The sequence below is a fragment of the Coffea eugenioides genome, chromosome 10, assembly GCF_003713205.1.
Source record: "Coffea eugenioides isolate CCC68of chromosome 10, Ceug_1.0, whole genome shotgun sequence".
Taxonomy (NCBI): domain Eukaryota; kingdom Viridiplantae; phylum Streptophyta; class Magnoliopsida; order Gentianales; family Rubiaceae; genus Coffea; species Coffea eugenioides.
The window spans coordinates 10,654,742-10,682,705 of NC_040044.1; the positions used below are offsets into that span (position 1 = coordinate 10,654,742).

Sequence of the window (27,964 nt, forward strand, 5' to 3'; positions counted from 1 at the left end):
TAAAAAGGGTTGATTTAGAGAATGAGGTAGTTATTACGGATACTTTTGCTTTCCTTTGGATGAAAATGACCTCGATTGGAAAGGAAAAATGGAGATGATTATAAATAGGTAATACCTTCTGCTTCCACTACCTTGAACATATTCGGAATCAAGGGGTCTTTTTTCTTCTGCTTGGTTTACTCTTTTCTTTCTCCATTCAACCCAAACAAAAAAAAAAAAAAACTCTTTATTTCTATGTTTTGCGGGAAGAAATAGAGAAAGGACAACTGTAGGAAGAGTATTAGGGGTCAAAATTTATTTCATATAAACTAAGAGGGGTATAGATGAAATCTGCACTTTGTCCTTCCGGTGACATGCTCAAACGCTTCATTCTTCACCATTTTTCTGGGTTTTTCATTTCTCTTTTGATTTTATTTGTGGGGGTTATTACCAGAATATTCTCCTTATTCCTTTCTTTTCTCAAAACCTCTCTCTGTCTCTTAACAAGTCTTAACTTCACAACCAAACTTGCATTAACAAAATTCTTTCCATTTTATATTTCTTGGAGCCTTTTCTTTTTAATTCAATACACATTTATTTTTTTTTCCTGTTTAATTGAAAATCAGAACCTTAAAGAAACCCATGTCTTAAGTTTTGTGTGAAGATGCTACTTGATGTGATTGCAAGGAGGCTCTGTTGAATTCAAAATTCAAAATTGTGATTCGTGGATTCTGTGTTAAATTTTGATTTGATTATGGGTTCTGAGAAGGGTCTGAGAGAGGCAATGGCATCGGTTTCGGGTTCAAGAAATGATAATGCAGCTGAGGAAGCTTCTTCACCTGATATGTTGAAGAATACGCCATCCAATATAAGGAGGTTGGCTCATGAGATTGAGCAGTTTGAGGGCAGGCACAAGTATCTTGCTCAGACAACTAGTCCATCAGATGGGGGTGATGTTCGTTGGTACTTTTGCAAGACTCATTTGGCTGAAAATGGTCAGTTCTCTGGACAAGAAAAATGAAACATACGCTCTGATTGTATGGCGGTTAATTGAAAATTTTTTGAAAAGTATAACGTAGAATTAATGTTTATTTGTGATAAATTGTAGTTGATAATCGTGTTTAAGAAATTATTTTCCAGAAAAATCGCTGTACAATGGGAGCTAATTATTGTAGTTGCGGTTATATTTAGGCAAAATCTATTTGCATTCTAGCTTTTGGTATCAATTTATGCAGATAAGCTAATGTTGTTTGCGTATAACTCGGTATCTAAGTAATGAATATTAGAATTGAAAAGCACGAGTTAGTTCAACTGGTTAATGCTACTTTCCCAGCAATATCTGCTGTTCAACTTGATTATCGTCTCTTCCGATAGCAGCATCCCAGCTCCCCCTTTAACTTAGACTAGGGAATTGAGGTAGTAAATGAAGGAAAAAGAAAGAAAAGAAAAGGATCACAACATGACGTGAATGCCAGATTGATGTTTTCTTGAAGTAATGGTACATGATGAAGAATTAAAATTCATGAAATGGCTAATCAGCTTATGTTTATTCAGGGTAAGTGGCTTTCTTGGATTGAATCATGTGGGTGATTGATGAGCGAGAAGAATATTTTGGAGTTTTTTTTTTTGCAGGAAATGAAAAATAAGTACTTTTGACAAGATCTACCCATAAGTGATATGGAATATGGACGGAAAGCTAGTGTAGTTGAAATGTATATGAGCACTAGAGGCTTATTAGTCTATTGTTGTAAGTATAGTAAGACTAATGGAGATTTTTAGCCACCTGTGCTCATGCATATTCCTTGTCAGAAACAGTAAAGGCTTGGTGGTCTATAATTGCAGCTGTGACTTATCAAAATAAAGAACAGTGATTATAGGAGTAACATTACTTGAGTAACTGACTGAGTGTTAGAATGTGAAGAAACTGATGTTGAAACAATGAAGCTAGTTAGAACTAACCTCTTTTCTGGTCATTTTAGGATGTCAGAAATGTGAAAAGAACTGACTGAAGCACTTGACTAATAATAATTAATATACTTTAGTATGAATAAATCCTAGTATGTGAATGGAATTTTTTATTACAGGTTGCTTTGCTTTTTTTGCATATCACTGTTGCATATCACTGGTATTGGTATGTGAAACTAATTACCTAGCTTAAGTTTTCCTTGCCCTTTTGTTTTTTCAGAGCTAGCTGCATCAGTCCCTCGCTCAGAGATAGTTGGAAAGGGTGACTATTTTCGATTTGGTATGAGGGATTCTCTTGCAATAGAGGCAGCTTTCTTGCAGGTTTTATTATGAATCTTTAGTCAATTTGCTAGAATTGAATTCGTGCATGTTTCATTGTCTGTTGATTCAAGAAAGACTTCATTTGACTAAGAAAGTGTCTATTCAACAGTGAGCATTTGTTTGAGTAAATTATGATTACAAGTGTTTGCCTAGGGATACACACTTGTACATCTATGCATGTGTCGGTGGCTGTCAAGTAAATAGGAAGACAGTTTGCTGGATCACTTGCTACTCTGAACACTCTTCAAGCAAAGATCTTAAGCATTAATTTACTTGTCTTTTCAGAGAGAGGAAGAATTGCTTTCTATTTGGTGGAAAGAGTACGCAGAATGCAGTGTAGGTCCAAGAGGGCAGCCTGGAAGCTATTCTACACTGAGCCAACAGCTAAAAGAATCTTCTTTAGAGACTGAAGAAGAGAGAGTTGGTGTTCCTGTAAAGGGTGGTTTGTATGAGGTACTATGATATTATTATCCTCTCTGAGATTTTCAGTAGGTCAATCCACAAAAGTGTTTCCATTGTGACGTGTCTGTAGTTACGGAATTTGTTTCAACTGAAATGCAGTTCATTTTTCTGAGCTGAATGATATTATTTATGCAGGTAGATTTGGTAAAGAGGCACTGTTTTCCTGTCTACTGGAGTGGGGAAAACCACCGCGTGCTTAGAGGTCACTGGTTTGCTCGTAAAGGTGGTCTTGATTGGCTTCCATTACGCGAGGATGTTGCCGAGCAATTGGAGTTTGCCTATCGTAGCAAGGTATAGGATTCTAACATTGGTGTTTTTGATTTATATCTGTTTCTATTGAGTGTAATTGGAAATATCTTTATAACTTTGTGATTCTTTTGTTGTGCCAATGCATACTATTACTAAATGGTGGTAGTGGATTGTTTTTTTTCATTAAAAATGGGCTCATTCCCCCTCCCTCCCCTTTGTCTAGTATTGTTAAGGAGTGATATTTCTTTTATGAGAAGCTTCAGTTCTCTGTTGAAGCTTTGGACCCCTACTAGAGTCCTTTCTTATGTATTCCTTTTTTGTTAGTAGGTGCTAATCAATGAACTTTATCATTTAAACCCAATAGTTGGTAATTTTCCACCTGATTTGTGCATTATCTCTTCGTTTGGGCTTCATTTGTTAAATCATCTATCCTTAATTGAAGGACTAATAAATATTTATCCTCAGGTTTGGCATCGAAGAACATTTCAACCATCAGGATTGTTTGCAGCTCGAGTTGATTTACAGGGTTCTAACCCAGTAAGTCAGAGTTTTGCATATTTAGATTCTTCACCATTTTAACAACATTGATTTTATGATTTCTGTAAATGTTGCATTTCTGGATTTAGGGACTCCATGCACTTTTCACTGGGGAAGACGATTCATGGGAAGCTTGGCTTAATGCTGATGCATCTGGACTTTCAACTGTTATTACTCTAGGAGCGAATAGTATTAAGTTGAGGCGTGGTTATGTGCCAGCTCTGTCTTCAAAACCTACCCAGGTATGTTGCTTGTCTTATAACTTTGAAGGATTTTTTCTTGGGGCTTCCTTGATTTTTTTTAATCTTTTCAAGAAAAAGGGTTAATTCCTATATCTTTACACTTTTCTGGATGATATGTGTGGTCTGTTGTATTGCATTTGCTGAAGTAGTTTACTGCAATCTCTTAATAATATAAGACTCTTGCTCTATAAGGATGAATTACGTCAGCAGAAGGAGGAGGAAATGGATGATTATTGTTCACAGGTATGTCTGCCTACTTTTTGTACTTTAACCAGTGGCGGTACTTTTTGTTGTTAATGGCCATGTTGAAGTTATACGGTAATATCCAAAGCAAAATTGTTTCCAAATATGATGCATTTTGTTGTGCCAATCGTTTATGTATATCTACTCATATTCTTACTTCTACGGTACGGATCTGTCTTTTTTTTTCCCCTACTTGTGTTTCATGTGTAAGATGATGGAAATTAAACGAATGAGTTTTTTGCCGTTGTTATGTGTTGATAAGAGTAGTTCATCTCCACATATATTCACTTTTGCAAAGTGTATGTCTGCGTGCCTGTATGCCTTTTTGTGCTTGTGTTTCTTGCATAAGATGATAAAGTTTTAATAGTCTATACAAGAATGAAAAAGTTATCTTAAAGGTATCTATAGTATCTATTTAGTGTGTTTTAGTAAATTTGGAACTTTAGTGCTTCTATTTGAATTAAGGTGGTGTGCTATGTATTTGCTTAATCATGTTCCCACTCATCATTTTCTTGTAGGACTTTAACTGATCCTTTCCTTTCTTTCCTTGCTATGCTGCTTGTGTTATATACCTTATATCAAGCCATGAGGAAACAACTATGAAACACAAAATCCTTTTGCCTTCTGCAATTGGGAAGACTCATCCCTCTCCCTTAAAAAGAAGAAACAAGAGATTTTCCAGTAAGGCTCCTAGGGCTTAGAATTCTTAACTGTCTACAATTTTGGGACCATAATTTTTTGGTGACGTTGAAAATCATAGTGATTGCCATGCCTCATAATCCTCAATTGATTAACATAGGCCTTTGCTGCTTAAACTGAAGAACGACCAAATTAATTGAGACAATCATATCTACTGCTGCGGTCAGGTCTCTGTATACTTTAAACCTCATATAACTTAGTCCTCATAATTTGGGCTCGGTAACTATGATAGACTTATGCTTCTTCACTGGTGTGATTTCAAATTGATTTTGTGAGCCTGTGTGACAATCAGATTGTGAAATTATTCTTTATGGAAATAATCGGTAAAGATTAAGCTTATGATTTGCTGTATTCTGCATGATATTTGTTACGAGGTCACAGATATTTGTTGATATAGTGTCAAACAAGAAGCAAATTTGATCTCATGATCTTCCAGCTTATGCGTAGTTGTATCTGTGGCAGATAAAAAGCAAATGAGAAGGTGAGTGGGTGGTCAACTGGAAAATGGTTTCTCTACATCAGTGAGTAGGTGGTTAAAAAGGAAGACAGTGGGTTATTACTTGGGCTTGTTCAGGAATAATTTTGGAAACGCAAATAAGGATTTTTCACCAAAGTCTTCATCTGGCATTTGTATGCTATGAAATAGTCAAATGGTGTAGGCTTTAAGTAGGGAATATACTTTCGGCTGTGCCAGGCCATCTTGAATTTTGTAGGGATTGCTCGAACTTCTTAGGAAAATAATAGTCTGGGTTTACTTTTGAATGTACTTTCAGGGTTAATGAAGCCTTGATAGATGCAAAGTTGGCAATGATAATGTTTTGCAACTCTTATTTAAGCCACAATCTCTTGCTGGCTGTGAAGGTGGACAGTTTTAGACTCTCTGTATGACCTTTGTTTATTTTTCTTGGTCAGTTGTATAAAATTTTGCATGGCAATTGGTTTTAAATGTTGCTGCCTTACAGCTGTTGGAGCTGCCTTGGCTCCTACTGGAGACATTTCTCAACATGAGAAGAGTACACATACTTGTAATTGAATCGTGATGGTGCTGAAAAGCATTAGGAGCTGAAGCTGGCATTAAGTGTTTATAGTCTTTTTTCTTTTTTTTTTCGGTTGATAATTGTTCTCTTTTTCCCAACTAAATGCCGTACAAATTTCTCTGTTGTAATTTCTCTTTGCAGTATGGTCACTTTCAGTGATCAAGAACAACTACCACCAGATATGCTGGTTACTTTCTAATGCAAGCAATATAATTTATTACTCCTGCTGTAGGTTCCTGTTCGGCATCTAGTATTCATGGTTCATGGTATCGGGCAAAGGTTGGAAAAGTCTAATTTAGTTGATGATGTTATAGATTTTCGTGAAGTCACTGCAAGCCTTGCTGAACGACATTTAAGTTCATATCAACTTGGCACTCAAAGAGTTCTCTTCATCCCATGTCAGGTAGACTTGATATTTTGCTTTTCACTATTTGTCTAATTATTCATGCATTTATTTGATTAATTGGAAGGATGTCAGAACATTGTTCGATATAATCTATATCTACTGAGCAATATATTTCTTTATTAGGTATCTTGGGAACATTCTACATAGCTCTTTGCAATATTGGTGATTTAAATAGTGCTTCGGTTGAGGCAAAAAAATTATAGGATTGTATGTTTGTAAGGTTGCTATCCTCTGGGGGGTTGGTCCTTATCCTGGAGAGGAGTCTAACTTAACATTAGAAGTGAAGGTTACAAGCTGGACATTGAAGAACAAAATTTTGTTGTACTGATTATTGATTTTTGGTTTTGTTGAAAGATAATAGAGTTTGTTCAGGTGGGGTTTTAGTGGCATAGTTAAGTTGTCGAAGGGGGAAGACTGTTCTATTTGTTTTGGTGACAGGAACCTGTATCTAAAGGTTTCTATGAAGCCATATCTGGATTTAGAAATAATTTAGACAGATGCTGCTTGTACAATCAGATAACATAAATTGAAGTAAACTGCAGTTGCTCCAATAAATCTGCTTACTTATGAAGAGAATGAGGAAATGATAAGAGCAACTTCCTCGCTGTATTGTTTCTAAATCTTTAAGCCAGTATTATGTCTGGGGTATGACAGTGCTTTTGACTAAAACATAGAGGATGTTGAATGGGTGGAAAAATAAATAAATCTTGTGCGTATTTGTTCAATCCACATTTGGATGCTAGGTGATGCATAGGTTTTTGTATGTCAAATTTTGTCTCAGTTATATTTAAGCTTTGTGCTGGTTGGCATTATTATTGGAATGGAATGAGGATAGAAAGCACATGCAGGTGCATTACCTTGTTTAGCAAGGAAAGAAAGGAGAAGCGGAAGTACAAAACAACACATTGCTAACCAAAGTTGCTAGAAATTGTTAAACCTCAAGGATGAAACTGGAGCATGATTGGAACATCATTGTTTGGCAATTTGGAACACCGACTTTTCATTCAAAGTCAAAACTAGCTTATTTGTATAAACTTTAGATTTGTATTTTCATTGGCAAATTGAGAAAGTTTAAATATCTATTCTCTGCATTAATATATAAAAGGACTTGTTAAAATGATCTGAAAGACTCGTTAACCTCACAAGTGTATTGAAACTGTAGCTGTTTAAGTAGTCAAGGAAGCTTATCCCAGTATTCTGTATCTCAATATTGGGAGCATACTACACTCTACGTTTCGTTGCATGTTCTTGAATCATCCACCATTTAGGTATTCTTGTGCTTGACTCTGGTTCCGCATGTTCTTTCACTTCCAACTTAGAAGTTGGAGGAGATAGAGTACTGAATAATAATGAGGACATCGTTATGAATTTGAGAATTAGTTAGAGAACTATCAAGGGTGAATAGAAAAGTGTAGACATTGATTCTATTGCTTTATTATACTTCACTGTCTTCCATATGCCTCTTCCATCATGGGCAAATGGGAAGGGCATAATTTAGTTGAAAACTTCTGCACTGATTAGAAATATATCCTTATGAAATGATCATTAGCCATTGGATGTGTTTCTAATGCAACTGGAGGATAATTTTGTTCCTCATAATTAACTGGTTAAAGATTTTTTGAAACTCGCTATGGTGAATCTGCTGCAAAATGTCCTCTCCCTCTCTCTGTCTCTCTCTCTGCTAAACTAGGTTAGGTATCCTCTGACTGCCTATTACTGGATATTTATATTGTCTCTTTGTGTAGTGAAATACACCAATTCCATGTCCATATTCTTTGGTAGTTTTTTTTTCTTTTTTTTATTTAAGACATCTTTGCTACATTCGTAGGTGGAAAGGTATTAATATGCTTCTTTTTTTATTATAAGCTGGTCCTCTTTGTCTAATACAAACAATATTTCACTTCATATTTTTGGTAATTTGATTTCATCAGTGGAGGAAAGGTCTGAAGCTTAGTAGTGAACATGCTGTAGATAGAATTACCTTAGATGGGGTGAGGAAGCTTCGCGTGATGCTGAGCGCAACAGTCCATGATGTCTTGTACTACATGAGCCCCATATACTGCCAGGCTATTATTGACTCGGTGAGTAGAGATTGCTTCTGCAATTCACATGTTTCTTTGTCTTCGTCCTTTCTAATCTGATTTCTGAGTGTTTGTCTACATACTTTTGTACTCGACTCTTGTTCAGAAATTTCATTTTTGTCTTGTAATAAGTGAGTCACTATTACTTCCGAACGAAGTACCTTTTTCCTGTGCAGATGCTGTAATTATCACTTCCTACGTTTGTTTGATTGATTCCTTATGCTACTATGATAAAGATAGGTATTTCAGTCTGCAACCATTTGCTGGTGGTTTCAATTGTGGAAGCATAGTGATGGTTTTAACTTAAGAGATCTCTTGCTGATGCATACTGATGGTTTTATTTTGTGGTCATGCTGCAACACAAGATATTCTTATCTGAAAGAAATGAATTTGCTATGTTGGTTATGTAGTTTTAGTTGTTCTAAAGGCACTGCTTTTGATTAGACTTTCAATCCCTGAAATCTCTGAACTTGCTGAACTGTGAAATTTAGCGAGTTTACGACGAAATAATTTGGCTTTCATCTATATTTCCATAAAGGGAATCACGTTCTCTTCTTTTCTGCATATGGGCTGGAGTTGCATCTTAATGTGTTGTAAGTTGGAATGAGCTCATTTATGTCACAAAAAAAAGCACTTCTGAACTTTCTCATTTAATATAAGTTAGCACGAGTCTTTCTTCAATTCCTTGTGAAATTATTATAATATTCTTTGTCTCCAGGTCATTCGCTTATCGTTTATTTATATCTGTGTACATTTTCTGATATTACTCCATTTGGGGAATATTTTCAGATTTATATTTTTGTTGCCTCATCTAAGCAAAAGATTCATTTTGCCGTGCTTAGTTCTCCAACATGTGGTTCATAAATGCTTAACATTATATTTCGTTGTGTCTGAATGTTTTGATGAATGTGGCTTTTTGCTTGGTGGCTGTAAAGAAATGAATTTTGCTTGGTGGCTGTAAAATAATGTGTCTGAATGTCTTATTACCTTGTGTCTGTAACTCTTTGGATTCTATATTATTCTGACGTCTGCAAAATTGTTCATTTATGCTGAAGGTATCAAACCAATTGAATAGGTTATATTTGAAGTTTCTTAAGCGAAATCCAGGATATGATGGGAAGGTATGTGCTTGTGTCTCATATTCAATTTGTGCTTGCTCTAAGTTTAAGATTCTGATGTCATATTAATAGAGATGTTATATCATGTTAGGTTTCAATTTATGGTCATTCCCTGGGGAGTGTTCTGTCTTATGACATCCTTTGTCATCAAGAGACATTGGCCTCCCCATTTCCGATGGAGTGCATGTACGAGGATCAAAATGCGAATAAATTGTATGACCCTAATACAATTGGCTTATCATCTGACTGCACCTTAGCCTCGAATGTTGAGGACAGGAGCAATGTTAATGATGAAACTAATCGCGAAGCAGGCATCACAAATAAAGGGGACCCAAGATTGGAGCCATGTTTCCTGGGTCCAGTAGATAACCAGGATAAAAACTCTTTGAATCCGGTGAATCCTGTTGCATCGTCAGACTCAGACATACTTACCCTGACAGGTATCCCTTGCAGGAAGTCATGCCTCGCTTTTGGGTCAAAGTCGGATTGAAACTAATGACAACCGCGATCTGATTTCTTGTGAAATAGGTGGAACTTGTGAACCAATGAACATTAATGATGGGGTTGTGGAAAGCCATGAGGAAAACATTGACGAGGAAGTACCTGAGAATGACAAGGATAAACAGATTGAGCTTTTAAAGGAAGAGGTGTATATCTATAACATACAATAGGGTTTTTCCCACTGTTCATATTGTTGTTCTAGCCAACAAAGTTTCTCTTGTTTCAGATTGATTTACTACAAGCCAAAATCGAGGAACTAGAATCTACCTGTGGTGCAGGTGCAAATCAAATGTTGCTTTAATACAAATATAGTCTTTTCTTCTGCCATTTCTCTTTGACTTCTGATGGTGTCATACAACCAGGGAATGTGGAGAAGGCTAAAGCTATGTCAAAACAACCCATATCTGATGGACCTCCACTGGGGCCAAATCATGCATCTAAGAGTTACACTCCCTATATAAAGTACACGAAATTGGCATTCAAGGTAATGTTATTCCTCTTTGTACTGTAGTTTGTAGTCTGTCCTTTGTTTTTTTCTTAGTAAAAGAGCCATTTTTTATGTAGGGAGATTGGCGGGAACAATATCAGGTTTGTTCATTGTACTTGATGTAATTGCAAAATGGGGTTTGTGGGCTGGAGGAAGGAAAACTTACCTGCTGTTGAAAAAAGTTACAGATGCAAAAGCAAAATCCTTATTGAAATCTATAAGTGAGAAGGAAAAGTGTCTACGTGTATGTATGGCCCAAGTATGTTTGAGGGAAGTATAGGTGATGTAGCACAGAAGGTGTTGATGGGCCAACAGGTTTATGGAACAGTTTCTTTAGCTTAGAACTCGTAATAGCTGGCAATACATTAGGCAAATATTCCTGGAAAAAAGCTCATTAGAATCAGAACAGAAAACAAAGAAAACTGCTGAAATTTGAGATTAAAAGAAGAAAAGATATGGGAAACTCTAGGAACCTTTAGGCATTACATCTAATGCAAGATTGCATCACACAACCTCAAGGAAACACTAAGTCTGCAAGACTTTATTAAGTAAGAAACCTCTGTCTTCTCTTTGTGGAGATGTACAATATTCATAGACTCAATAATATGCAATGATTAGATTCCTTAAGCTAGACTCTCTACTTGGTCTAGGGTCTCTTTTTCGAGTCAATGGTTCCAAAAACTGATGTGGGCATATCCATTATTGACATGTTGTACTTGGTGTTTGCTTCATTAATAGTCTACCATGGTTTTATAGATGTTCTCATATGGTGTCCAAAGTGTTGTGCTTCTTTATGCAAGTTCATTCTTTTAGTTCTGTATCACTATTTCCATAGTGCTTTCCAAATGCATAAAAAAGAACATACTTGAATCAAATAGTCTCATGTTTTGCAGATTGCAATGTTTTTTTGTTTTACATGCTAGTATCTGATAGAGTTCATGATTTATTTGTCAGGTTGATACATTTTTCACCGTTGGTTCTCCTCTTGGTGTGTTTCTTTCGCTTCGCAATGTTCGTATCGGAATTGGTAATGGTTCAAGATCAATATTATTTTGATGCTTCACTATCTCCTGTATGTCCACTGTGCACGTCAATGTTTCTTTGGATGCATATGAATGGTCACAAAAGATATTACTTGCTTATACTCTATAAACAGTGGGTGCATGTTTTGCAAAACATCATGTCAATTTGTGCTTGAGATCACATGTTTATGGAGATTCTATTTTGTCTTTCTGGAGAAGGCATGTTCTTTTGTTTCATTTGTTAAGTTTTGCACTTCTTCATTTAGCCCTTTCTGCTTCTATTGTGTTAGTGAAATATGAAGGCTATTGAGTACTTTTCATCCATTATATTCTCTCTCTTGTTTGTTGCAAGAGGCAAATGTCAAGGAATGTGATTGTGATTAACCCAAAAACAATTCAAGCAAAGAGGATACATGCTACTACTGCTGTGCTGGCAGTTCAGTTATGTCCAGTCTCAGATGATAAATTTAGAAGTCTTTCTCTTCATTATCTTTGTAAACTCACTTATTCTGGACACTTTCAAGAGATTTTTCCATAGCTTCTTTGCAATATTCAGCGGAAGTGATGGACTTTCTATCAGATCATATATATGATTAACATTTGGAAGTATGCATTAATTTTTTTATCTGGTTTATAACCCATTACTGTATGAAATTCAACTAATTATTCTATTCATTGCTAATGATTAGAATAGTAAAAAATATTTGTAGCTCTGACATGCAAAATATGTTGTTGGAAGGGAAGTCATTTTGGTGTGACATTCGTATGGGCATATTCAACTCTTATGCTCCATAGTGTATAAGATATTCTGAGTCCCTGTGTAATTGTTTATGTTCAAGACATGGTCCATTCTAGTTATAATGATTTCTTCTTCTTTGGATTTTTAGGCAAAGGGAAAGATTATTGGGAAGAAGATAACATAAATGAAGAGATGCCGGCCTGTCGACAAATGTTTAACATCTTTCACCCTTTTGATCCTGTTGCTTACAGGTAGACATAAGACCTCATCTTTACTATATTTAACCATGCTCGGTTTATGACATTTTATTCCTTGCCACATTCATTTTTTGCACAGAATAGAACCACTCGTATGTAAAGAATATGTAGATAAACGCCCCGTGATTATCCCTTACCACAGGGGCGAAAAGCGGTTGTATGTTAGATTTCAGGTGAGACCCTTTTGAGTTTCCATACTGTGAGTGTTTAACATCTTGTTCTCTTTTTGTCACTGATGATATGGTCTGCAGGAGTTTAGAGAAGGCTTGGCTTCACATTCTCAGGCCCTGATGGATCAAATGACCGCTGTTAGGGTAATCTTGATCATCCCTAGCTCCTGCTTACTTCCTTTTTCTCTTTTAATTTGGCGTGTATGGAGAGAGGGAATTTATGTGCACGAGAATTCCAATTCTATTCTCTAGGATTATAACAGGGGAAGCTAGGCTTTTGTGCCCCTAACGTAACGGAAAAGGGAAATGTGAGACAATTATTTGATACATGAGAATTTGATGTTGCTAAACCTTTGGAGATAACTAGTAATTCTTATTACTGATCATTTGCTGTTGGCAATGATTACATGACTATAGATAGAGACTTGGACCACTTGCACTATTGGCAATGATTACATGGCTACTGAATAGGGTAGATTGCAAGTACCTCGTATTCTGCTGGAATGATGAAATAAATAGTCAACCCTTCCATTCTGAAATACATGGTGCAGTTTTTTGTCAGTGCATTGCTTTTAAGATATGGACCTGTTAGTTTTGTCCACAGGTTGTTGTCTTGCCCTTTCCTATTCAAAACTCTGATTACTTCTCTTTGTTTGATGTTCCTGTCAAATGCTTTGCTTGGGGTCATACCTGGTTGTGATGCAAATTTCAATAGGCATTTATACTACTCTGATCAGAAATGTTTTCATCTTTAATTTTTGTATTTATTTATTTTTTTGTTTTACTATGAAAATTGGATTGACTGATTGTAAGCAGAGAATGTCTGGTGCTTTGATGGTCCCACAATTAGGATTTAGAATTGGACCTAGAGATGGTACAGGACAATGTGCTTGAATATAAGTGTATTATGCGAAGCACTTGGTATGTAGCAAGCGTGTTCATTTTGGTTTTGGCTCCCGAGCGAGAATTTGCTTGAATAATGTGTGTTATGGAAGTGAATAACTGAGTGTAGCAGTCTAGATGTTGAAAATGAAGAAATGTCAGACATGTAACTCCTTGGCATACATATTGTTGATTGGACATGTTTATTTGATTACCATACAGAAACAGATTAATGTCTTAACAACTTGGATGAATGTTTTCTTTTTGAACAGGTTAAAGTGCTTACCATCTGCGAATCAAGAAACAAGGATAACCTGGACGGTAATCCTAAGATGATTATGCTTCTTTTGTTTTTTTTTTTTATTTCAAATTTTTTGTTTGAGTTACCATGTTTGGTCCCTTCTTGATTTCTGACCCATTTAGCACATACTTTGCAGAGGGATCAGAAAATGTTTTAGCAAAAGAAGAGAGATCATATGGATCAATTATGATGGAGAGAGTTACAGGAAGTGAGGATGGGAGAATAGATCATTCTTTGCAAGTAGGTTCTTTTTAGCTGTTCTTTTTTCCTTCCTTGTGCCCCTCCTAATCCTGTGTAAGGATTAGCATTTTTTTGTCTTCTTGATTTAGCAGTGCAAGATTTGAACTTGATTACCCTTTAGAAGCTGATCAGTCTGATCAATAAAATGAGTCTGATATATGCGACTATACTTCACCGTCAGCCATTGAAGCTACTACCATTGGTTTTTACTACTTACTGTTTGCTACTGCAGGATAAAACATTCCGTCATCCATATCTATCGGCCCTTGGGTCCCATACGTAAGTATCAGCTTTGTTCTATTAGTTTTTAATTGTTATTTCATATCTATCTCCAATAGGTGACATTGTCTTGTTGAGACAATTAATTGCCAACTTCTAAAGCTGAATTTCAGAAGTAATGTAATTGCTTGAATGCCATGACTAGAAAGTTGTCAGCATATGAACAGTATAAAGCTGTGTGGTTACCTAATACTTCTTGGTACCAACAACCATCTTCACTTAATACCTCCATTGTGTCTCTCTTTTAGCCTCTTAATGCTACTAACCACCAAAACAGAAAAGGAAAACAGAGGGGAAGAAGTACTTCTTCTCAGCATCCTTTGCTCTTTCTAAACATGTATTTTAATTGAGTGTGGATGATGCAATTACATCTTAAGGAAGTATTCAGGGCTACAGCCTCTGACTTTCCTGTTCCAACCATCACTGGTTAGTTATAGTTTTCTTCAGAGTTACTAATTGCTAGTTCTTTCAAACATGCTTTTTTCAATGCAGAAACTATTGGAGAGATCCTGATACAGCTCTCTTTATACTGAAACACTTGTATCGAGATATACCAGAGGAGCCTCAGTCCACGCATGCACCTCAAGAAGGAACCTCAGAGGATGGGAGTGGTTTGATAGGATGGTCTGAGCAGAGAGATGAAGAACTCCCTCTGACATTCGCTGATAAAGTTAGGATAAAGGATTTTTCTTCCTGGGTGAGGCGTAGTAGGAAGCGCTGAATTGATTTGGATCTCTGGCTTGTGCTGTTGTCAAAAAGTGCACCATCCTAATCAGACTGGCTTGTGAGAACAAATTCACAGCAACTTGGAGAAGGAAAGGTCAATCCACTGTTTTGGTTCCAGATTGTGGGCGATCGTCTACCTAACTTGACCGGGCAGTTTAAGAAGCATACTGTTCTGTCATTGATTGATTGTCTTATAAAGGATAATTTGGAGGATGAGGAGCTGCTTTCTTTGTGTCTTCTCTTTTCGAGTTGCATAGAAGTCAAAACTGTGCAGCCACCCTCTCTGATCTTTATGTAGAACGGAGACTTGTAGTGTTAACAAAGTTTATACTTAGGACATGCAAACGACTGGTAGCTTGTGCATATATTATTGTAAATATTGTAGGTTTGTGAAGTAATTGGTGTTTCTTTGAGCTTTGAGCAGTCAAGCTGCAACTATTGTATTTAAAATGATGTGTAGCTATGAGTTATGGGGCTTGTTCTCGGTTGATTATTTGAACTGATTATAGATTCTGATGTTGGATAATCATTTTTTGTGATGTTCTCGGCTGCCTTTGATGACATACGCATTAAGATAAAGAGTAATTAATGCAAATGCAAAACTGGATTAAAGAACAAACAGTTTTATTGAGAATTTGGCATCTGACTCTAGTTTCAACCACCAATGAAGCTACTACAATTGAAACGGTACAGAAATGGACTTTTAAACACTGGTTACCATGAAGGAACAATAATCAATTTTCTTAAACATCGTAGATTTTTTTGCAAAAAAAAGGATTTGCCTTCTGATCGGACAAGAAGAGTTATGGCAAGGATTCATAAGAAAGACCTGTAGCTGATTCATACAGGAGCGTGATCCGGGGAATATTTTGTAGAGAGGGGCGATCTACGCTGTCTTCTTCACGTAAGCGTTCTACTGCTTCATTTGGCACAAAAAATAAGCCCAATTCTTTCAAGTTGGTCAGATGTTGCATACCAAAAGGGATCCTGTTCAGTTTCATGCAATTGACAATGTGTAGTACCTCAAGAACTGGCATTGCCCCTGCTTCTATTTCCATCAATTTCAACTGGTGGAAGCTCAACAGATATAGTTCCTTCAGCTTTGGGAACCCTGCATGGAACCATAAATAAGTCCCTGTAAAAGCATTGTTGAGATTGAGTTCTTCCAAGTGGGGCAGTACTTGTATCAAAGACAGTGGATTTTCTTTTAATCTGGACCAGTGCAATGTCAAAGATGTCAGATTTTGAAGTGATGGTAACCACTGTGGCGAACTCGAGCATGCCACCAAGAAATAGTACTTCAAGAAGTGGAGGAGGCTTGAACTGCGTGTTCAAGGACAAGGCTACATCTTCATCATTAGCTGCCAAATGCAAGAAGTGAAGGAGATCCATGTTCTCAATAGAAATGCAAATTTCCTCCATGTGTTCAGATTTCAAGTTTGTGATGCCGAATCTCCTGAGCTGAGTCATGCTTCTGATTTTTTTCATCAACTCCGGTTCTGCCTGGACACGATCCAGAACTTGCAAATTCTTTAGCTTCCAGATCTTTGGAGGGATTCTTGTGCCAACATTTAGATTATACTCAATGGCCATTTGGAAAACGTCAAGGTTCTCTGAACAAGATGTAAATAGATGCCTCAGGTTCTGTAGCTTTGTAGTTTCATTCGGCAACATTTCTATCTTAGTATCGCGCAGATCCAAAGTTCTAGGTTTTTAAGCCTTCCAATCATGGTTCGAAGACTCGACCGAGACCCGATACGATACCGTGACGAAATGATATCGAGATATTTGACTCGCCGAAAAATAGGCCGAGACGTCACCGCGACGGGTTGAAACGGCCGAGTCACTCCGAGTTATCTCGAGTCAAGTTGAATTCAACATAAAACCTTTAGAAAAAAAGGATTAAAAAAGGGAAATTCGGGGACCTCTCTACCGCCTATATCAATCTCCTGTCAAGTATGCTAGTACTGATGCTCCTTCATACAGGGAAAGAGATGCGAGTGATGGGCATGTCATAAAAGATTTCGTGGGGCCTTCTTTAGATTAATCATAGTAGTTCCCTATTCTATTACCAAACATAATTAGGACAAGCTCATTCGAAACACCAGACATAATTGGGAGAAGCACTTGGACCGCAGCTCAATTACATCGACCCTTGGAGTAAAAACTACAGCTATATCCCAACACATGAGAAGGAGAAGTCAATATCGAAATCATTCATTGGGAAATAGAAACAAATTTGCCAAAGTACTGATCATGTGAAAAGATACGTTTATATTATTCCAACTTGGTTCAAGTATATGTACCTTCACTTTACTTTTCTTTTCTTTCAAAGGCTATCACTTCCAACTTTCTTTTCCAAAGTTATCACTTTACTTTTCTTTCAAAACCGGCAGGCATCCAAGGTGATAGAATAAGTGAGAGGAGAAATGCCCAAAAGTGAACTGGAATACCACCCGTCATAGTACTCTTCTTACGAACTCTTGTGCCGTGGTGGGATCCGCCTGGAGTTTTGTCCTTCAAATGGGATGTCCATAATGCAACTGTCATTCTTATATCGGTTTTGTTTGGCTTTCTCCTGCAACTTTCTGGAGCTTTGACACTTGGGTACGAAACTCTTTAAATAAAAGACTAGACAAGTCATTTTATGTGTCGGTGCAAGAATCCACAAATTTAAAATTTTTGTGCTCTCTCTATCTCTGTTTTTATTTGGACGTTCTTAGAGAAGCGAGATAGTACCTAAAATAGGAGGAATAAACTCCGATCAAGCTTATCTTTCCTATCGGAAATAGCTAGTCGTCAACTTTAGTTGCAGCAACGGCCCTTTCATTGCCCTCCCTTGGTCTTTCCTTTGAAATAAGGATTTTTTCCGTGGGTCCACAGGTATGAATTTATTTCTTGAAGTTTTCTATACTTATTAGTAGGTATGATTTAGAAACATATTTGGATTAATTATAGCCCTTATGTAATAGGCCAAGGTTGGATTAATTATGATTGTGTCCAAAATAAAATTTAGAAATTTAGATTTATCTAGCTAATTTGTGTTGTTGAAATTTATTTTGGGCCAAACATAAGTTTAACACTTATCTCACATATAATTCAAAGTACATAATAAATTAGTTCAAATTCATTTGATATTTAGTGAAAATATTAAAATAACTGTTAGATCTTTTAATATAAAATTTTCTAAAATGCAATAATAATTTTAATAACTATTTAAAATTTTGAAGTTCTTTTAATAAATGAAAAAATGATCATTGTTGCAGGTTTACATTATAGATTAGATGTTTAACTTACTAATATAATAGAAATAAATTATTACTATTATAAAATGTCAGAAACTACTTGTTGTATTTTTTTCATATATCTTTAATTATTTTGTGATGAATTAATCATTTATATTGATAGTGTAATAGTTACAATGACGAGCAAGGATATTGGTTGGGAACATGGTAATCCCGTGGGTAGGAATAGAAAAATTGTGAGATGCAATTATTGTGAAAAAGTAATGCATGGTGACATTACAAGGTTGAAAGAACATGTCGGTCATGTCACGGGACAAGTTGAACCTTGTCCAAGGGCCTCAAGAGAAGTTACATATGTAAAGAAAATGCATCTAAAGGCTGGTAAGATTCAAAGAGTTACAATAAAACAGAAAAAAGCTTTCCAGGTTTCAACTTAATTCATACTTATATAAACATCTAAATCATATTAATGAAGTTAATATTTTTATAATTTTAAAATAATAATAATAAATTATTATTATTATTACTTTGTTTAGCTGAATGGTGGCTTAACTACGGTGAATATGCGCCAAATTTAAGGAATATTGTAGTGAAAATATTGAGTCAAACTTGCACATCCTCTGGTTGCGAGCGAAATTGGAGTACATGGTCACTAATCCATACAAAACTACGTAACCGTTTGGCAGTTAAAAAATTGCATAAATTAGTTTTGGTGCATTACAATATGCAATTAAAGGTGAAAAATTTGATGCATCAAAGAGATACTGATGATTTCTACAACCCAATTGACTTGAATCACATTTTTCACCAAGATGATATATTGGATGATTGGATAAGAAAAAATGAACAACCCATATTGCTTGAAGATAATCTGGATTGGTTGAATAAAGGCATTCATAAACTGAATCAGAAAGTAGTGAATATCAAGAACATGATAATGATGGTTTTGGTGATACATTGTCCCAATATATTACCAAAAAAAATAAGAAAGGTCTTGCTGAATCATCAAGTAGGAAACAAAAAAATAAGACTAAACAAACCAGTAAGCATACTGTTTCATCATCTTCGAATAAAAGTGACAGCGGTAATGATGATGATGACAATGGTGACAATGGAGATGGAGGGAACAATTCTTTCAAGCATGGTGGTGGTTACAATCAAGATAGCCAACAAACATGAGGTATGTCATGGGTTTAAGGACAAGATAATTATTATGCCACTCAAGATACTGATCATGGCTATCGTCCTGGCATAGAAGCACAACGTCAATTCCTCAATAATTTAACTCAATTTTCAAGTAAGGATATTTTCTCTCACCATTCAGGTCACAAAGATATAGAGGAGTCGATGATCAGATGCAAAATTTGGATATACACCCAACCTATGAGTATGAATCTAGCCAAAACTGCAGTACTAGTCAATTAGGATATGGCTATGACCAATCATATGGAATCACTCTTGACTATTACAGTGGATATCGGCCATTTGATGGATCTGGACAGGTCGAAAGGTCTACTAGCATTCATGGTAGTGGATACTATGAAAACGAAATAGATAAATCTCATGATGATTTTTCTTTTGATTCCAATAACATTTGGTTTTATGGTCATGATTCTACTGCATCATATGATACTAGCGATAGTGTTAACTATCGAGGGTTTGGATACTACCATTATACTCAGCAATTCATCTCCAATCCAGAAGTTCTTCCATCTAGTGATTATGGAACATCTAGTCAATCCTCACATCCAGTAAATACACCAGATAACTTTTATACACTACCTACTTAAGATCCTATGCCACTTCCATATCTGTTTTACCATTCATCGAGAAATGAGGGTGATTTTGAACCATATCATCATTCTACATGATATTAACAGGTACGAAAATATAAAGTACTAGTATATCTTTTTATATATTTGCCTTTTATTTAATATGATTTCTTTTTATTTTTGGCAGGAAATTGATCAAATATTTCAACCTTTTGCTATAAATAAATCCTTAATTTGTATTGTTAATGGTTGATATTACTTTTGCAATTATTAGTTTTAAAATTGTGGTCTATGTTATTTTGATTTTATTTGTGATGCCAATATCTTAAATAATTAAAAGTACTTATTATGTTTAATACGTATAAAAATAGTACATTTTACAAATTTTCTTTTGCTATTTTTTTATTATTTTTGTTTAGCATACTTTTTTTTATATTATTAACAATTTTTAGAATATTAAATGCTTTAAAATTTGCATCTCACCGAGACCGCGACCGATATGCCGAGACCGATGTGGAACGTTCTGAGCCGCGACCGCGACTTTGAACCATGTTTCCAATGGAATTATTTAACTCCTTCACTTTTGTCATCCTTATGTTCAAGTATCTCAAATTGAACAAATTCACAAGTTCATCAGGTAATTTCTCAATAGGTGCAGCTTGTAGTTCCAACACTCTGAAAAATTTACTTGTTCGAAGAAGCAATGGTAATGAATCTGGAGAAATCTTACCTATATGGTTGAACACGAGAAGAGATCTCAGCTTTGGCATTCCACTCCATGACCTCAAATCATCCACTTTTGAGTGGAATAACTGTAAACGCCGAACTCCAATATCATTACTAGCTTCTTGAGCATCGTATATGCCACAGAACTTCTGTATCTTGGATGTTGAAAGTGTAATATCACGTATCAGATCATGCATTTGACACCTTTTTAGCTTTCCCACAGCATTCCTCTTTACAACTTGAAGCATGTTTCTCTTGACAAGCCCTACTAGGTAGGTCTCAGCAACTTCTTTAAGTGCCATGTTCCCAATCTTTCCAACAAATTCCTCTGCAACCCAGAGCCTAATCTCCTTTCTGGAATTATCCAATAATCTTCTGGAAAAAGACAGCAGTACAAAAAGCATCTCTTAAGTGGATAAGGCAAATCACTGAAGCCAAGCCAAAGAATATTTGTCATGGTTTTCAATAGTGGCTCATCAGTGCCACTCAGCTCTGAACTCAAGCTATTACATGTCATTCTCCATTCACGTTCAAATCTTTTGGATGACATGACACCAGCCAAGGCAACGAGTGCTAAAGAAAGTCCTCTGCATTTCTCAGCAAGTTCACGAGCTAAAACTTCAAGGCCTTTAGGACAACGTCCACTCGGAAATTGTTGAAATGCCTTCTTGCAGAAAAGGTTCCATGCATCATTCCTTGCTAGTCCATTGAGGTAACAAACATGGCTTTTGATCCCAATAGTAAACAAAGCCACATTCTCTCTTTGACTTGTTAGCATAATTCGACTTCCGACTCCTTCATTTGGAAGGGACGCATTGATTGCTGTCCCAAGCTGAATGTTTCACACATCATCCAACACAAGCAGATACCTTTTTAAGCAAAGATAGTTGGCCAGCATTTCAATTAGCTCTCTGTAGTTCAAGGAATTGACATCCTTTGGAACTGGTTCTGCTGGTGACTTGTAGAACTGTTTGATCATGTTTCTAAGTAATCTTGTTGTGTCATATTTCTGTGAAACAGTAATCCAAGCATGGCAGTTAAATTGCTGTTTCACAATCTTGCTGTTATAGGCCTTGGCAACCAAAGTAGTCTTGCCAGAACCACCCAAACCAATAGCAGAGAAAATAGAAAGTCCAGAATTTTCATTCTGCAACCATTCTATAATCAGTTTGAGATCACTCTCATATCTAATAAAATCATCATCTTTCATGAAAAGAGAAGCATCTGCAAGAGTCTGCTTCTGATCCTAGTTGAAATCATCAACATCAGAGCTGCTTCCTTCTACGCTATCAATCCCATAACGTTGCCTTCTTTCAGAAATGACTTTGATCTTGTGGTTGATCTTCTCCAACTTTTTGGCAAATTGATGCTTCTTGTACAAGTTCTTGGGAAGATGTATAGTTTGATGCATCATTCTTGAGACTCTGTGACGGTCAATATGGTCTTGAGTAGCTGTTGTTGTTGACTTTTAGCATAATTTTCAAATCCCACATCGGTGGGATTTGGTTTGGAAGGGTGGCTTGAGAGTTATAAATTAACTCTCAAGCCTTCCCAATTTGTACACCAAAATTTGTATTTCTTTTTAAAAGCGGGTCGTTTTGGTGGTGCTCGAAAATTAGGCAAAATTGGCTGAACACCGTTATCAATTTTCGGGTGCGTTCTTTCTTTATCTCTTTTATTTATTCCGCATTTATTTGGTAGTTTCTTTTCAATTGTAGTATAGTATTCAATATATTTGTCGGATTTATTTGTAGTGTTTTATACGGTTTTTTTGGGTGTATTTTCTTATTCGTGTGTACGTACTATTTATGTATACACGGGTCTGATTGTGATAATATACCGTGCACGTAAATTTTGTCATAGGAGACTAGATTTTAAGTGGGACCGCTTGTGACCCATCCAGTCTTTACTGAAAATTTATTTAGAATGGTAATTTTATCTAAGGAGATTGTTTTAACGATTTTTCTTGAAAATTATTGAATCGGTTTAAATCACTAGTTAAATTTTTGAGTGAAAAATTACTCGATTTTCCCAACAAGTGGTATCAAAGGCGAAGGTTCGTCCTTTGGCTTGTTTGTAATTTGTTATATTGAATACTATTATTTCAGTCTGTAATGGCATCAGACGATTCCACGTCAAGAATTACATCTGGAGCATCGATTTCCTCTTTCACATGGTCGAGAACTCCAATGTCAAGTTTGAAGCTGGCGGTGGAGAGATTTGACGGTACTGGTCATTTCGACATGTGGCAAGACGAGGTCATAGACTCCCTTTTCCAACAGGGTCTTGACATTGCCATTGAAGAAAAAAAATCAGATGACATAGAAGAGAAGAAGTGGAGTACTATAAATTGGTTGGCATGCGAAACTATTCGATCGTATTTGTCTAGAGAGCAAAAGTATCTTTCAAGAACGAGACTTCTGCATGGAAATTGTGTAGGACATTAGAGGAGAAATTTCTGAAAAAGAGTGGTCAGAATAAAGTTCTTATGAAGAAAAGATTGTTCCGATTCGATTACCAATCAGGTACTATTATGAATGAACACATCACTATGTTTAATCAGTTAGTAGCAGACCTGTTAAATTTAGATGTGAAATTTGAAGATGAAGATTTGGCTTTGATGTTGTTGTTATCCCTTCTTGATGAATTTGAACATTTGGAATCTACGTTACTTCATGGGAAGGAGAATGTGTCTTTAGATGCTGTATGTTCTGTTTTGTATAGTCATGAATGAGAAAGTAGGATAAAATGAAAAATAAAGTAGCTACAGCAGATGAAGCGTTAGTGGCAAGAGATCATCAACAAAACCAATCAAATAGGAGAAGAGAAAGGTCCAAATTGAAAAATAGAGTTGTCAAAGATGAGTGTGCTTTCTGTCATGAGAAAGGGGACTGGAAGAAAAACTGTCCAAAATTGAAGAAGAAAGGGAAAGATCTGCAAGACGTAAATGTTGCAGAGTGTAAAAGTGATGCAAAATCAGATTTCTCTTTGGCTGTATCATCTTCAACATCCCATCATGATGAGTGAATTTTTTATTCAAGTTGTATCTACCATATGTCTCCCATGCGGGAGTGGTTCTTTGAATTTGAAGAATTTGATGGTGGAATTGTTTACATGAAAATGACAATCGATGTAAAACAGTTGGGATAAATTCAATCAAGTTGCGTAATTATGATGGATTCACCAGAATCTTGAAGGATATTCGGTACCTGCTGAATTTGAAGAGGAATCTCATTTTCTTGGAGTTCGTGGAGTCAAAAGGCTTAGAAATGAAGATACGATATGAAATTCTTAAAGTAATTTCGAGTGCATTTATAATGTTGAAAGGTGTGAGAAAGAATAATCTGTATTACTATCAAAGTAGTACAGTTGTTGGGATAGCAACAGCAGCAACATCTTTCAGTAGCAAGAAAGATGCGGAGGCAACAAAGTTATGGCACATGCGATTGGGACACGTTGGTAAAGAATCCTTGCAAAATCTTGCCAAACAAGGATTGCTGAAAGGTACGAAAGCTTACAAATTAGAATTTTGTGAGTGTTCTGGAAAAATAAATAAGAGTGAAATTTGGTACATGCATCTATAATATCAAGGGCATTTTGGATTATGTACATTTAGATGTGTGAGAACCTGTCAAAACTCCATCCCTTTGAGGCGGGTACTATTTTGTCACTTTTATTGTTAATTTTTTCAGAAGAGTTTGGATATTTACTATGAAGAACAAGGATGATGTGTTAGGAATTTTCCTTAAATGGAAAGTTTAGGTTGAAAATCAAACGGGAAGAAAGATCAAGGTTCTCCGAACAGACAACGGTGGAGAATACAAGAATAATTTCTTCCAAGAGATATGCCAAGAGTGTGGCATAATTCGACACTTCACAGTTAGAAGAACACCGTAGCAGAATGGGGTGTCAGAACATATGAACAAGACACTAGTGAAGAAAGTACGTTGCATGTTGTCTAATGTTGGGTTAGGCAGAAAGTTTTGGTCTGAGGCTGTAACATACACTCAACATCTCGTTAATCGCTTGCCATCATCTGTAATCCGTAGCAAGACTCCATTAGAGGTATGGTCTGAAAAACCTATCTCGTTAATCGCTTGCCATCATCTGCAATCCGTAGCAAGACTCCATTAGAGGTATGGTTTGGAAAACCTGCAACAGACTATGATTCTTTGCATATTTTTTAATTTACTGCATATTATCGTGTAAATGAATCAAAGTTGGATCCACGAGCAAAGAAGTCTCTCTTTATGGGATTTAATGCTGGAGTTAAGAGATACCGTTTGTGGTGTCTAGAAGCAAAGAAGACCATTATCAGCAGGGATGTTACCTTTGATGAATATGCCATGTTGAATAAGGTAACACAAGATGGGACCAGTGGTACTCCGCAACAGGTGGAGTGTACGCCGAAACAGGTGGAGTTTAAGCAAATAATGGTGAACCCAGCAAATAGCACCATCAATGACTCTCAAATGGCAAAAAAGGAGTCAGATGAAGAAAAGATTTCTACACAAAAACCTCAACAGCAACAAGAGTCAATTGCCGTCAATAGGCCAAGACGAGAAATTCAAAAACCTACTCGTTTTGTTGACATGGTAGTCTATGTACTTCCAGTTGTTGATGATGTTTTATTCAAATTTTTTGAAGCAGTTCGAAATATAGAAAATGGTAGATGAAAATATGCTATGGAAGAAGAGATGCAATCTCTTCAGAAGAACAAGACGTGAAAGTTGACATAAGTACCAAAGAGCAAGAAGACAATTGGATATAAATGAATATTTGTAAAGAAAGAAGGATTTCCTGACAAGATTGATGTTCACTACAAGGCGAGATTGGTGGCTAAAGGATACGCTTAGAAGGAGAGAGTTGATTATAATGAGATATTTTCTCCAGTTGTTAAACATTCCTCTATTAGAATTTTGTTGGCCTTGATAGTACAGTTGAATTTGGAGTTAGCTCAATTTGATGTGAAGATCGCGTTCCTTCACGGTGACTTGAAGGAGAAAATCTGTATATCTCAACCAGATGGATTTAAAGTTGCTGGTAAAGAAGATTGGGTTTGTAAGCTGAGTAAATCGTTGTATGGATTGAAACAATCATCGAGACAATGGTACAAACGATTTGACTAATTCATGATGGGCCAGAAGTACACAAGAAGCAAATACGACCAATGTGTGTATTTGCACAAGTTACGAGATGATCTCTACATGTACATACTCTTGTATGTTGATGATATGCTGATAGCGTTAAAGAGCCAAGTTGAAATTGACAAAATGAAGACTTAGTTGAATAAAGAGTTCGAGATAAAGGATTTGGAAAAAAATTAAGAAGATTCTTGGCATGGAAATAAGTAGGGATAGAACGAGAAGCAAGATTTGTCTAACACAGAAACAGTATTTGAATAAGGTACTACAACGTTTTGGTATGAATGGAGATTCAAAACCTGTAAGTACTCCGCTTGCTCCTCATTTGAAACTTAGTATTTTATTATCTCCAAAAACGATGAAGAGCGAGCATACATGACGAAAGTCCCATATGCTAATGCAGTTGGTAGCTTGATGTATGCAATGGTGTGTACGAGACTCGACATTTCACAGGCAGTTAGTGTGGTAAGCAGGTTTATGCATGATCCGGGTACGGGTCATTGACAACATGTGAAATAGATTCTACGGTATATTCAAGATACTGTAGATGTTGAATTAGTATTTGAGCAGGATGAATCACTTGGTCAATGTGTAGTTGGATATTGTGATTCTGACTATACAGGTGACTTGGATAAACGACGTTCGACAATTGGTTATTTGTTCACGTTTGCCAAGGTGCCAGTTCACTGGAAGTTTACTTTGCAGTCAACAGTGACTTTGTCTACAACAGAGGTAGAGTATATGGCGATTACCGAAGCTGTGAAGGAGGTAATTTGGCTTCAAGGATTGCTTGAAGACTTGAGAGTTGGTAAAAAACACATTGATATATTTTGTGACAGTCAGAGTGCTATTCACTTAGCGAAGAACCAGGTCTTGCACGCAAGAACGAAACATATTGATGTTCGCTACCATTTCGTGTGGAAAATTCTCGAAGAAGAGGAGATTTTTCTCCAGAAGATTCCGACTACGGAGAATCTTGCAGATATACTGACCAAGGTGGTTACAAGGTCCAAATTTGAACACTATTTAGACTTGGTCAACATCCTGCACATTTGAGTTGGCGCCTAAGAGCGCAAATTTGGAGGCATCACAAGAACCGTTTGCTATTTTTGTTTGTATGAGAAGATTTGTATTTTTTAGATGGCACTAGAAATTATGCCAAGGTAGAGATTTGTTGACTTTTAGCATAATTTCCAAATCTCACATCGGTGGAATTTGGTTTGGAAGGGTGGCTTGAGAGTTATAAATTAACTCTCAAGCCTTCCCAATTTGTACACCAAATTTTGTATTCCTTTTTCTCCCAAAATTATTAAAAGCAGGTCGCTTTGGCTGTGCTTGGAGATTAGGGAAAATTGGCCGAACTCCGTTATCAATTTTCGGATGCGTTCTTTCCTTATCTCTTTTATTTATTCCGCATTTATTGGTAGTTTCTTTTCAATTGTAGTATAGTATTCAATATATTTGTCGGGTTTATTTGTAGTGTTTTATACGGTTCTTTTGGGTGTATTTTCTTATTCGTGTGTACGTACTATTTATGTATACATGGGTCTGATTGTGATAATACACCGTGCACGTAAATTCTGTCATAGGAGACTGGGTTTTAAGTCGGACCGCTTGTGACCCCTCCATCATTTTCTGAAAATTTACTTGGAATGGTAATTTTGTCTAAGGGGATTGTTTTAACGATTTTTCTTGAAAATTACTGAATCGGTTTAAATCACTAGTTGAATTTTTGAGTGGGAAATTACTCGATTTCCCCAATAGTTGTGTGATAAATGAAGTCATCTATGATGTCTTCTACATCATAGACCATTGTAGTTACATTTGCCACCCAAGATTGTTCCCCTGCTGTTTTGCTTCTCTTTTTGTCAGCATCTTCCAAGAAAGATCTCATGCTTGTCAACTCATCTTTGAGTTCATTGAGTTGATCTTCAATTCCTCCAATCAAGGATGCTTCATTCCGTATAAAAGAAATTATCTTTTTGATCAAAAGGTCTGCTGCAACCCATGCCATGTTAGTTGCTGGCTTTGTTATCTCTCAAGTTATTTCTTTCTTGTTGTGGAGGCACTATGGCAATGGAAGCTAGGACTTTAACAGGCCAATGGCCACAACTTCTGTTATTAATTTTATTTG

General features: G+C 36.3%; 2 protein-coding genes across 2 annotated transcripts; both read left to right on the forward strand.

Annotated features, from left to right (window-relative positions):
* The first annotated feature begins 468 nt into the window (after positions 1–468).
* Positions 469–15,459, forward strand: LOC113750088 (phospholipase SGR2). Its single transcript, XM_027294020.1, has 22 exons — positions 469–974; positions 2,165–2,265; positions 2,551–2,718; positions 2,863–3,018; positions 3,442–3,513; positions 3,603–3,755; positions 3,948–3,998; positions 5,967–6,137; positions 8,072–8,221; positions 9,277–9,342; positions 9,431–9,779; positions 9,868–9,986; positions 10,067–10,118; positions 10,203–10,324; positions 11,282–11,354; positions 12,237–12,339; positions 12,425–12,518; positions 12,597–12,659; positions 13,670–13,718; positions 13,835–13,938; positions 14,171–14,217; positions 14,710–15,459. The coding sequence occupies exons 1-22, from the start codon at positions 734–736 to the stop codon at positions 14,936–14,938; spliced, it is 2,733 nt and encodes a 910-aa protein (XP_027149821.1). The 5' UTR covers positions 469–733; the 3' UTR covers positions 14,939–15,459.
* Positions 15,460–22,800: 7,341 nt separating this feature from the next.
* Positions 22,801–23,420, forward strand: LOC113750412. Its single transcript, XM_027294386.1, has 2 exons — positions 22,801–23,039; positions 23,126–23,420. The coding sequence occupies exons 1-2, from the start codon at positions 22,801–22,803 to the stop codon at positions 23,418–23,420; spliced, it is 534 nt and encodes a 177-aa protein (XP_027150187.1).
* Positions 23,421–27,964: the final 4,544 nt, after the last annotated feature.